Genomic DNA, 12,973 nt, shown 5'->3' with positions numbered 1-12,973 from the left:
TGGTAAATTTCTGTTCCAGGGACTTAGTGATGATCAGAATGAAACAGTGCAAGGGAGGAAGCACGAGGCAGTTTGTACTGGCCTCAGTTTACCCTCCTTGTGAGGACAGTACTACTCCTTCCCAGGAAGTGGTGAGATTGGAAGACAGCTGGTTGCACCTGAATGAACGACTGTTGGTTGGATGTGATGTCAAAACCACAAACTGGTGCTTTGAAGCCGCAATACCAGCAGCCATGTGATTACCTACTTGAATACCTATAGGAGAGCAATCTAGAGGTTTTTAGCAGGGGTAAGAAACCTACTTTCAGGAACAGATGATGGGTCCATCTTAATAGGTAGCTACCTCAAACAATGGCATATAGGGATGGAGCCACCCTTATCTGAGCAGATGCATATTAAGTTTGGAGTTGAAATGGGTGTTAGAAAGTCTAGGAAAACAGATTGGGGCTCTTACAGAAGAGACCTAAACTGATGATTATCTGAAGTTAAAATTCTGCATAACACTGCAAGAGTTGATAAGTATGAGAATTCTCGCACAACAGCTTAACAGCTGATGCATCTAAGTTGTCAATAAGAATAAAATACAGAAAAATTGAAAATAAAATTGAGGATGTGTTAGATGATGATCAGTTTGGCTTTAGAAAGGTAAAGGCACCAGAGATGCAATTCTGATGTTGCAGTTGATAATGGAAGCAAGACTACAGAGAAATCAACACAAATTCATAGAATTTGTCGAACAGGAAAATGCATTCGACAGTGTAAAATGTTGCAAAATGTTCAAAATTCTGAGGAAAATATGGGTAAGCTATAGAGAAAAACGGATAATACACAACATGTACAAGAGCCAAGAGGGAATAATAAGAGTGGACAACCAAGAAGGAAGTGCTCAGATTAAAAAGGGTGTAAGACAAGAATGTAGTCTTACGCCCCTACTATTCAATCTGTACATCAAAGAAGCAATGATGGAAATAAAAACAGGTTCAGGAGTGGAATTAAAATTCAAGATTAAAGGATATCAATGATACGATTCGCCAATGACATTGCTGTCCTGAGTGGAAGTGAAGAAGATTTACATGATCTGCTGAATGGAATGAACAATCTAATGAGTACAGAATATGGACTAAGAGAGAGGAAAAAAGAAAAAAAAGAAAAAAATGAAAATAATGAGAAGTAGCAGAACTGAGAGCAGCGAGAAACTTAACATCGGGACTGATAGTCATGAAGTACGTGAAGTTAAGGAATTCTACTACCTAGGCATCAAAATAACCAATGACGGATGGAACAAGGAGGACATCAAAAGCAGATTAGCACTTGCAAAAATGGCATTCCTGGCTAAGAGAAGTCTACTAGTATCAAACATAGGTTAATTTGAGGAAGAAATTTCTGAGAATGTATGTCTGGAGCACAGCATTGTACAGTGGTGGAACATGGACTGTGGGAAAAACAGAACAGAAGAGAATTAAAGCATTTGAGATGTGATGCTACAGACGAATGTTGAAACTCAGGTGGAGTAATAAGGTAAGGAATGAGGAGGTTCTGTGCAGAAGCAGACAGAAAAGGAATATGTAGAAAACACTGACAAGGAGAAGGGACAGGATGAGAGGACATCTGTTAAAACATCAGGGAATAACTTCAATGGTACTTGAGGGAGCTATAGAGGCCAAAAAATGTAGAGGAAGTTTGGAACACATCCAGCAAATAGTTGAGGACATAGGTTGCGATTCTGAGATGAGGAGGTTGGCACAGGAGAGGAAGTCGTGGTGGTGGGTCACATCAAACCAACCACAAGACTGATGACAAAAAAACACCAAGCTAATCGACAATGTCAGTATAGAAATGGGGATTAGCAATCATGATGTCATTATAGCAACTCTAAAGACGAAAGTTAACAAATCAGTCAAGAAGGCTAGGAAAGTGTTTCAGCTAGACAGAGCAGATAAGCAGTTATTAGTGTTTCACCTGGACAGCGAATTGGCATCACTCAGTTCCAATAAGAGGAATTATGGGCAAAGTTTAAGCAGATTGTAAATTGTGGTCTAGAGAGTTATGTGCCAAGTAAGGGGATAAAGCCTGGAAAAGACCCACCACAGTTTAATAACAAAATTTGTAGGACGTTGAGGAAGCAGAGGCTGTTGCACTCCAGGTTCAAAAGGGGATTTACAAATGACAACAAGCAAAGGTTAGTAGAGATTAGTGTGTCAGTGAAAAGATCTATGCGCGAAGCATACAACATCTACCACCATGACATCTTAATGGAGGATCTGGCAGAGAACTTGAGAAAATTCTGGTCATACGCAAAATCTCTAAGTGGGTCTAAGGCTTCCATTCAGTCCCTTGTTGACCAGTCTGGTGTGGCAGTAGAAGATAGCAAAATGGAGCTGAAGTTTTAAATTTCACGTTCAAGAAATCGTTCACACAGGAGAAACATATGTAAATAGCGTCATTTGACCATCAGACACACTCCCATATGGAAAACATAGTAATAAGCGTATTTGGCATAGAAAAGCAACTTAAAGATTTGAAAACAAATAAATCACAAGGCCCGGATGGAATCACAGTTCAATTTTACAAAGAGTACTCTACGGCATTGGTCCCTTACCTAGCTTGCATTTATCGTGAATCTCTCGCTCGGTACAAAGTTGCATGGGACTGGAAAAAAGTGCAGATGACTCCAGTATATAAGAAACATAAAAGAACGCACCCACAAAATTACAGACCAATATTCCTGACTTCTGTCTGCTGCAGAATCCTTGAACGCATTCTCATTTCAAATATAATAAACTTTCTTGAGGCTAAGCAGCCTATGTCCATGAATCAGCATGGTTTTAGAAAGCATCACTCGAGCGAAACTCAACTTGCCCTTTTCTCACATGATATACTGAGAACTGTGGATGATGGGCAACACGCAGATTAAATATTTCTAGATTTCCGGAAAGCATTTGACACAGTACCCCAATGCAGTCTGTTAATGAAGGTATGAGCATATGGAATAAATTCAAGATATGTGAGTGGCTCATAGACTTCTTAAATAACAGAACCCAGTATACTGTCCTCGAGGATGAGTGTTCATCAGAGATAACGGAATCATCAGGAGTGCCCCCCGGAAGTGTGATAGGAACGCTGTTGGTCTCTATACACATACATGATTTGGCAGCAAGAGTGGACAGCAATATGTGGTTGTTTGCTGATGATGCCATGGTGTACGGTAAGCTGTCGAAGTTAAGTGACTGTAGGAAGATACAAGATGACTTAGACAAAATTTCCAGTTGGTGTGATGAATGACAGCTAACCCGTAATGTTTGGATACACTATTACTAATGTTGCTTTGTATACATTTAGTATTTGTATGTTTGCTTTTAAAGTCCTGTGTCATATACTTACATTCATGGCATGCACTAAACATTTTAAGTAATGACTAACGCAATATGGTGGCTTAAACCATTTTAACCCTTCATTGATGAAGATGGTCTAAGACTGAAACCGGTACATGTTTGGGTGTAAAATAAAAACAGCTGATGGTTCAAATATGCATGTATTACTAATGTCCGGCTAGACACAATCAAGTTGTTTAAACATCTTTGTGCAACATTGCAAAGCAATATGAGGTGGAATGAGCATGTGGCAACTGTAGTAGGGGAGGCAATTGGTCAACTTCGGTTTATTGGGAGAATTTTAGGAGAGTGGTTCACCTGTAAAATGGTTCAAATGGCTCTGAGCACTATGGGACTTAACTTCTGAGGTCATCAGTCCCTTAGAACTACTTAAACCTAACTAACCTAAGGACAACACACATATCCACGCCCGAGGTAGGATTTGAACCTGCGACCATAGCGGTCGCGCGGTTCTAGACCGTAGGTTCACCTGTAAAGGAGACCACATATAGGATGCTGGTGCGAGTACTGCTTGTGAGTTTGGGACCCGTACCAGGTCAAAATTGAAGGAAGACATCGAAGAAATTCAGAAGAGGGCTCCTAGATTGGTTACAGGTAGGTTCGAACAACACTAAGTGTTACGAAGATGCTTCAGGAACTCAAATGGAAATCCCTGGAGGGAATGCAGCATTCTTTTTGGGAAACAATATTGAGGAAACTTACAGAACTGGCATTTGAAGCTGACTGCCAAATGATTCTGCTCCCACCGACATATATCGCATGTAAGAGACCATGAAGATAAGATACGAAAAATTAGGGCCCAAACAAAGGCGTACGGACAGTCATTTTTTCCTCACCCTATTTGCGAGTGGAGCAGGAGAAATGACAAATAGTAGTACATGGTACCCTCCATCAAGCACCTTACGGTGGCTTCTGCAGTATCTACTGTATAAAGATGTAGATTTACATAGCTGTTTGGTTCTATTAGATAAATGAATTACACTGTCCTGATAATTTTTGTGCTGTGCTTTGAAATGTAGGGTAAGGTGACCTAAATATAAGCTATTTAAAAGCAAAGAGTACTATGTACACACACACAAAAATGTAAGTTAGGAAATAAAAGCTGTTTTAAAAGACAATGTATATGATTTTTAATGTTACATATGTTGACTAAAAGAGAATAAAAACATTGTATCATTTTTTGAATTTTAATCTTAAATATGATACAGCTGCATCAAAATATGACACACATTTGATATCCTTATGTACACTGAAGAGCAAAGGTTGAGGTCTTAAAAATGAGGCTGAGAATCCAAGAACCCCAAAACTGATATATATGTACAGCAGAACTACGGTTTTCCTGTTGAGGTGGTTTCTAAGATACTTATAGCACAAAACGTATGTCTCAGAGTAAACTACAAAAATTTCTTTGATTTTTTAATTTTTAATAATATAAATGTAACCAACAATGGATGGGAACCATTTACCATTATACTTAAAATTAAAAAAAAAAAAAAAATTAACAGATACATGAAAGAGAATCGCTATCTTAAACCCCCCCGCAATGAACAAAAATAGGGACATTATATTTCCCACACCACCAGAAAAATGAAGGATTTGCAATTTCCATACACCACTCTTATTGACAAGCAAAACATCTTATTAATTTAATTTAAAAACTATTTTGTCCACATCCACAGAATCTAGAGATACAATTCTAGGTCATTTTACAGTACTTTTTGTATGGTGCAGACATATCTGCAGCTGTATGAATTCCCCTTTCCTCCTAATTTAGCCAATATCTAATCTCCTCTACCTACATGTGCTGGATGAACCATTACAATAAGCATCTAGTGTGGGCTCTTCAAAGGGGTTGACACCATCCAGGCTATCGTCATTCTTCAAAGAGATGCTGCAAATAAATGTAAGAAAACTATAGGCCTATATCAAAACATTTCATTCTACCTTATACATGTCAGAATGTGAGCAGTAAATACCTATAAGAGAGATCAGGGAAAAAGAATACTTGCAAATTTTCTTTCCCCAGTTAATATTTGAGTAAGATTATGTGCATCCACCACCAGAATCTGACACACAACCAGTAACATGAAAACCTAGCATAGTCTATACCAACTGGCACATTAATGTCAACAATAGCAAGAAATGCAGCACACCAACTGCTGCATTATTGCCAACAACAGCAAGAAACTTCATTATCAACAAGATTTTGCATATCACTTTTAGGAATCAACAACATCATATTCTGGAACTGAGCATATCTTATTTAAGAATTATATTAATTGCTTAATAACTATATCCATATAATAAATTTAACAATAATGAATAACCCAGCACGCAGAGCACAATATTCTGTATTTGTAACAACTGTGTGCACATTTATTTTTAAGTCCGAAAATGCTGTTTGTCGAAATTAATTTTTTCCTGAAAACAGAAATTTGTAATGGCAAAACAAGTTATGACTAACCATTCCTAACTAAACAATGGCAGCATAGGGCTAAATCACAGTAGAAATATTTGTAACAATACTGTGAAAAGGATAGTTTTACTCACCATACAGTCGAGATTCTGAGTTGCAGATAGGTACAACATTGCATAAGACCAATTACACAGGCCAATGATGGAAAAACTTTTTTGCTGAAAATACCTTATTCTTATGTTTTTAGGGTGGGAAATCCAAATATGATACTTAAAAACTGTATTACCCACCATTTCTTCCCATTTTACAGTTAAATTTATTAAACTAAGTGATTTTTTAAAAGAATTTTACAGCTTTTTTATAGTTAAAATAATTTTAAGAGGAGGTGTAATAAATGTAGATGACATTGGTAGCACTGCTGAAAAACATTTGCTGGCAAAAAAAGGTCGATTCTATTTTTGTGTTTAGGGATGGTGTTTTGCTTACTGTCAACTTAACCTCACTATCCCATTTCCTCCACATGTGCTCAGTACAATGTCTAATCGTGGTTGTAAAAACTCTGCTGACAGTTTGTTATATTTGTGGTGAATTTTAGATTAAAAAGAACACCAAAAAAACATTACAGACTTTTGAAAAGGTTTATCTATCATACTTTGGATCTAAACTTGCTGATCAAGATAAATCTTGGGCGCCGCATAATTTATGTTGTGTGCGTGTTGAAGTTCTGAGAAAATGGTCAAGAAAAGGAGAAAAAAGCCTTTAGATTTGCTGTTTGTATGATATGGAGGGAGCCAAGAAATCATTCCGATAATTGCTACTTTTTGCAGTGTTCATATTACTGGTCATAATTCAAAAAACAAGAAGGTAGTAAGTTACCTTAACCTTCCGTCTGCCATCTGACCAGTAGAGCATGGTGTAGATTTGGCAATTCCTGAACCACCAGATGGTTTAAATTATATTCCAACAGAAGTATTTTCTGATGTACAATGTGATTTAGATGAACCTGATGATGAATTCCATCATAATACAGAAAGTCTAGAGCCCAAATTGTTTACTCAGACCAAGCTTAACGATTTGGTTAGGGATCTGGGCTTAACGAAAGAAAAAGCTGAGTCGCTTGGCTCTAGATTACAAGGAAAGAACTTATTGACAGTTGGAAGCAGCATATACATGTACAGAAAGAGAGAGCAGCAATTTTCCAAGTTTTTTCAACAAGAAGGTGATTTAGTGTACTGCTCAGACATTCCTGGTCTGATGAATGAGTTTGGTACTGAATACAAAAAGGAAGACTGGAGGCTGTTTGCTCATTCATCCAAAACTAGTTTAAAGGTTACAATGGTAACATGTATGCATCTATACCTGTTGGACATTCTGTACATGAAAGAAAGCTGTGAAAACCTAGAAATAGTGCTAAATAAAATAGGCTATCCTGCTCATAATTGGATTATATGTGGCGATCTAAAAGTAATATGCATGCTCCTTGGTCAGCAAGGTTGCTTTACCAAATTTCCATGTTTCTTGTGTGAATGGGACAGTAGGGCTAGGGATCAACACTGCTGCAGAAAGAACTGGCCTGTGAGGGAGTCTTTAAGACCTGGCGAGAAGAACATTCTAAGCAAAAACCTTGTAGATCCAAAAAAAGTACTCCTACCACCTCCACATATAAAGTTAGGCCTAATGAAACAGTTTCTAAAGGTGCTACCTAAAGATGGACTACGTTTTAGGTATCTCTGCCAAAAGTTTCCACACCTTTCAGAAGCTAAACTAAAAGAAGGTGTCTTTGTCGGACCTGAAATTAGAAAATTGATGCTTGATGTTAACTTTGAATCCACAATGACCTTAAATGAGAAAGAAGCATGAGTATCATTCAAGCAAGTCGTTACAAAGTTCTTAGGATATGAAAAAGACCCAGAATATGTTCCTATTATAGCTACACTGTTAAAGAAGTTTAAAACTTTAGGATGATTAATGTACCTGAAAGTTCACTTTTTGAGCAGTCACCTTGATTACTTCCCAGACAATATGGGAGATGTTAGTGAGGCGCAAGAAGAGCATTTTCACCAGGACATTAAAGTGATGGAAAAACGTTACCAAGGCCGCTGGAACACCAACATGATGGGGGACTACTGTTTATCACTTCACCGAGAAGTTCAGCAAGTGTCTCATCGTAGAAAAAGCTACACAAGAAGCTTCAAAGAAAAAAGAGAAAGAAAATGAAACCAATTACAGCTGACAAGTGAAATCTCTATTAACACGTATCATTGTTTTAAGAAGCTTAATGTAAATACAAACCATGCTTATGTTGTAACAAAGCATTTCATTAATTTCCCCATTTACCGTATAGCACAGGATTTTTAAACTATATAATAAAAAGCATACTGTTCGAAAACTATGGGTGATACAAAAAAATTAAGGCTAGATTTGAATTCAGCTCATAAAAATCTATAAAGATCAGCTATCAAAGTAAAAAAAAGTTTTTCAAAAAAATATTTTCATTGGCCTGTGTAATTTTTAATAACTGTTGGTGCATTTACTAACTGTTGGAAAGTAATAGGAATATATGTGGTAGGTATGGTTTTCCTATAATCAGACTGGGTGCCTTTTAAGATTTTAACTGTGTCTGTTTTAGGATACAATACCCTTACGAATCATTAATGTAATTGTAAATTACCCATTCTGAGCTGTTCCATTCTTTTGCGCTATATACTGAACACACAGAATTTGTTTGTAGGTGTGTTAAACACTTGATAGCATCGGGGGATGTTGGGGTGAAGAAATTTCATGAGAGTGAGGTAACTACAAATTTACTATGGGACTGGGCTAAGAGATATGCAAGCAAGCATATTACTGAAATACACTTGAACATGTTAATATCACTAGGAAAAAGTACTGTGTGAATGAAGAACTGTGAGATGAATAAAGATAAGCAATGACTGCACAAAGGAGACACTGAGCACTGCTTAAGCACATACGCATTATGTTTAACACTGCAGCTTTCAGCTTTCAAACTAACAAGTCATTCATCAATGATCAGAATTTCTTTATGCTGAGAGGTCACGTTTACCAATTTCATTTTTTATCTTCAATATTACATTATACAAGTGACCAGAGATGATATAACCCACTGTTATCAAATCACGAATCAGTTTTTATGTGGAAACAGTAGATTATGTTTAGTGTAGGTTCACGTGTTTTATCAAACAATGGAAAATCCAGGATGGGCTGTAACAGTATTACAAAAAGGACAGTTGCTACTCACCATATAGTGGAGATGCCGAGTCGCAGATAGGCACAACAAAAAGACTGTCAGAAAGTGAGCTCTTGGCCAACAAGGACTTTGTTGGGGGTGGTGGACACACACACACACACACACACACACACACACACACACACACACACATATGTAAACACAGCTCACACACACATGACCACAGTCTCTGGCAGCTAAAGCCAGTCTTCAGTCTGGTTTCAGCTGCCAGACTGTGGTCATGTGTGCATGAGCTGCATTTGCATGAGTGTGTGTTGTCTATTTTTGACAAAGGCCTTCTTGGCCAAAAGCTCACTTTCCAACATTCTTTTCTTTATACCATTTGCGACTCAGCATCTCTGCTTCACGTGTTTTATTCCACACTTGTTGAGCATGTATATGTAATCAAATGAAATGGTTGGTGGTTAAGTTCATTTATAGTTTAATAACACAAGCAGGAAATTACTGAGAAAGAAGACACACATGCACTGCAGGTTGGGATGGGCTCATGATGAAGGCAACAAGCATCAGTTGCTTTTTTTTCCAACAGTCATTAAAAATTATTGGTCATCTGTGTAGAAGTTTATTGACTGCACTGGTACTATAATGGTTAAGAGTTACAGATTGAAATTTGGAATTTATTTAGTTATGAAAACCACACTACAATTCCTCTACTGAAATGCCACATTGAGAAATATCTTTTACTATCTATATTTCTGAGACTCTGGGGGTAGAGATGGTCAGGTGAATTTTACATTTCTTCCTGGCTTGAGAATTTGCTATAAATAAATAGTTTTGAGCAAAACCCAATTATGATAAGAATGAATATATCACATGAAAAAGACAGAAGATATTGAAAAAGTTAAAAGATAAGCAGCATAATTTGTGATGGGACTGTTTGGTAATCAGTGCACTGAAATCATCCAGTACCCAAAAAAAGAAACATGGGCAGCTTATGTAGGGAAACTCTTGAATTTTAAGAATGTGCCTTCACGGAAGTCTAAAACACACACACACACACACACACACACACACACACACAAAAATCACGCAGAAGCATGGTCATTGCATTTGAGAAACTAAACCCCAAACAGAAGTCTATGGTAACTACTTTTTTGCAAATGAATCCATGAATGCTATCAACAGGTGTGTACCAAGCAACAATGTCTGAGTTTCTGTTATAAACAATGTAGTGTACTGCTGAATGTGAGTACACATACTATATAAATATATTGTCCTTATATGATACATCTTAAAATGAAAATAATTAATGATAACTGTGATTATATGTTTTCTCTTGTTCTAATATTGAGGAGACGAACAAGAAATTCCATTTAGAAAGCAAAATAGCTGTGCCATTCACAGATTTTTCTCCTACCTCCCTCTTATGCCTCTCTTCTTCCAGCTTCCGCCGCTCTTCCTCACGACGTTTGCGTTCCTCAGCTTGACGTTGCTGTTCTTCCCTCTGTTCACGTTCCCAAAACTGGTCGCGCTCATGAACATCAATTTCTTGGCGTGGGATAACACGTTTGTATGTGGTTCCCTGAAAGCCAAACACACAAATTTGTTTTAAGGCACAATTTATAAGGTTCATTCATTGCCTTATATCATAAATTTTAGTATTCCTATTAAGTGATTAACATTTATCAGGAGGTAATTAAGGACACTTACAATAGCAAGATTAACCTCTCTTATAAAACTCAATTACTACTGCACACTGAAAGCGCTTCAGTACATCTATATAATGATAATACACTAAGAAGTAATTCCATGAAACTCACTGTTTTGCAGGAACTAAAGTACAAATAATTACACACAAATCTACTCACAACAGGTCCAGCATCATTTGTGTTGTCGGCTCTTTCCTTAAAGCTATATGCTGAGCCTGTGGATTTGGCTACTTTTTCAATTATGAGTTGGGGGTCCACTTCTTCCTCATTTCGTGCATTCATGGTAACGTGAGCACCCTTGAAAAAGGCAGCCACATCACGAACATGGTTGGCACATGTCCCCTTGCGTCCCAATGGTGCACCTTCGCCTTGCTAAGGAAATTAATAAAAATACTAAGTATATGGCAAAATTAAGACAAGTCTGTTTTGCGTATTTACTATTTTCTTTCATTCACTGTACTGAGTACTACTATTACATCTACTTCTATCTGATTACTCTGCAATTCACAGAGGATTCACAGAATCACTTTCAGACTGTTCCACTCTTGAAAAGCACATGGGAAAAATACATATCTACATATTTCCATGTGAGTTTTGAGTTCTCTTATTTTATTATGATGGTTATTTCTCCGTGTGTAGGTTGTAGTCAACAAAATATTTTGCATTCAGAGGAGAAAGTTGGTGATCAATATGTTGTAAAAAAATCCTGTTGCAGTGAAAAATGTTTTTATTTTAATGACTGCCACCCCAACTCAACATATCATATCCGTGGTACTTCCTGTCCCCTATTTCATGATAATGAAATGGCACAAAACTCTGCCACAGCCCAAAGCTGTAACCTGGCCGCCATCTCTGCCAGCAGCTGTGGATGGAGATATGGTGCTGCAGCAACACTTTGTTTTGGGATACTTTTGAAATAATCTCAATCCGAGTAACACCATCCGCACCTAGAAAGCTGGCTCTGTTCGAGATGTTTCAGTACTACACAGAAACATGGATTCTTTTGAATAGGTCAGCGCCAGACAGTGGTATTTAAACTGCTGGAGCCAGCCAATCATCAGCTGGCTCACTTAATGACGCACAGCCTGTGTCAGTCGACATCATACTAATGATGCAGCTGCCACTGATGCCTCCAGAACACAAACTATCAACCACTGACTGACTGCCTGGGCTCCTCACAATCTCTGCAACCCCCCCCCCCCCCCCCACGTGATCCCATTCACAATGTCGAGGAGATTCTACTGGTAGTTGTCAGAAACACTGGATGTAGCCTGCCAGAAGTTGTGTTATATATAATCAACAATAAATGAAACCTCTTGCCCAGGTCTGGAGGCAATCCTTGGCACTTTCTGACCACTGACTGAAGGGGTGAAGGAAGGTACTCATCTTAGGTGGTGCAAGCACAGGTCACGATCAATACTAACATCCCAGATTTTGAGAAGAAATTGGACTACTCAAAGCAAACAAAGCACCAGACTTTAATAGAATTCCTTTTAGATTCATAGTCTACACACTGCAGAAATAGCTCCTTCACTAGTTTGTGTCTATTAAGAATTACCCATGCAGTAAACAGACATATTTAACTGGAAAGGAAAATGTCACCAACTTCCTTTATTTTTCCTTAAAAAAAGGGGGGGGAGGGGGGGGGGAGACCACACACACACACAAAATTATACACCATTATTGCTAACATATAACATGTCTGCTGCATGATTCTAGATATTATAAACTTGAACGTTATGGTCAGCCTGATGAAAAAGAAGATTTTCTCAAATAATAAGTTTGGATTGAGGTATAATGTGATGCCTTGATAATAATACCTGTAGGTGAACAGGTAGTTTCAGTGTTACCAGATTTCTAAATGACGTCTAATCGCAAATTGACAATGTTGACTTATAGCCAAGATTAAATTAGATTACATTACACTGAGGTGACAGAAATCATGGGCTACTTCCTAAAGTACTGTGTTGGACCTCCTTTTTTCTGGCATAGTGTAGCAGCTCGATGTGGCATGGGCTCAACAAGCCGCTGTAAGTTCCCTGCAGAAATATGAGTCATGCTGCCTCTATAGCTGTCTATAGCTGCGAAAGTGTTGCTGGTGCAGGATTTTGTGCATGAACTGACCTCGATATATGTCTTTGTCTATAACTGCGAGCAATGTCGATGGGCAAATCATTTGCTCGAAGTGTCCAGAATGGCCCAGTAACATGGTGCATTGTCACCCATAAAAATTCCATCGTTGTTTGGG

General features: G+C 37.9%; 1 protein-coding gene across 1 annotated transcript in view; it reads right to left on the bottom strand.

Annotated features, from left to right (window-relative positions):
- The window catches only part of LOC126473843 (drebrin-like protein B), a 211,286-nt gene that overhangs the window by 115,455 nt on the left and 82,858 nt on the right, over positions 1-12,973 (bottom strand). Inside the window, exons 4-5 of the mRNA XM_050101173.1 lie at positions 10,885-11,097; positions 10,434-10,598 (exon numbers count right to left, since the gene is read on the bottom strand). Coding sequence (XP_049957130.1) covers positions 10,434-10,598; positions 10,885-11,097 — 378 coding nt within the window. The remainder of the gene's footprint in view (positions 1-10,433; positions 10,599-10,884; positions 11,098-12,973) is intronic.

This window comes from Schistocerca serialis, chromosome 4 (assembly GCF_023864345.2).
Source record: "Schistocerca serialis cubense isolate TAMUIC-IGC-003099 chromosome 4, iqSchSeri2.2, whole genome shotgun sequence".
NCBI classification, from domain to species: domain Eukaryota; kingdom Metazoa; phylum Arthropoda; class Insecta; order Orthoptera; family Acrididae; genus Schistocerca; species Schistocerca serialis.
This window is presented reverse-complemented; position numbering and strand designations above follow the sequence as displayed.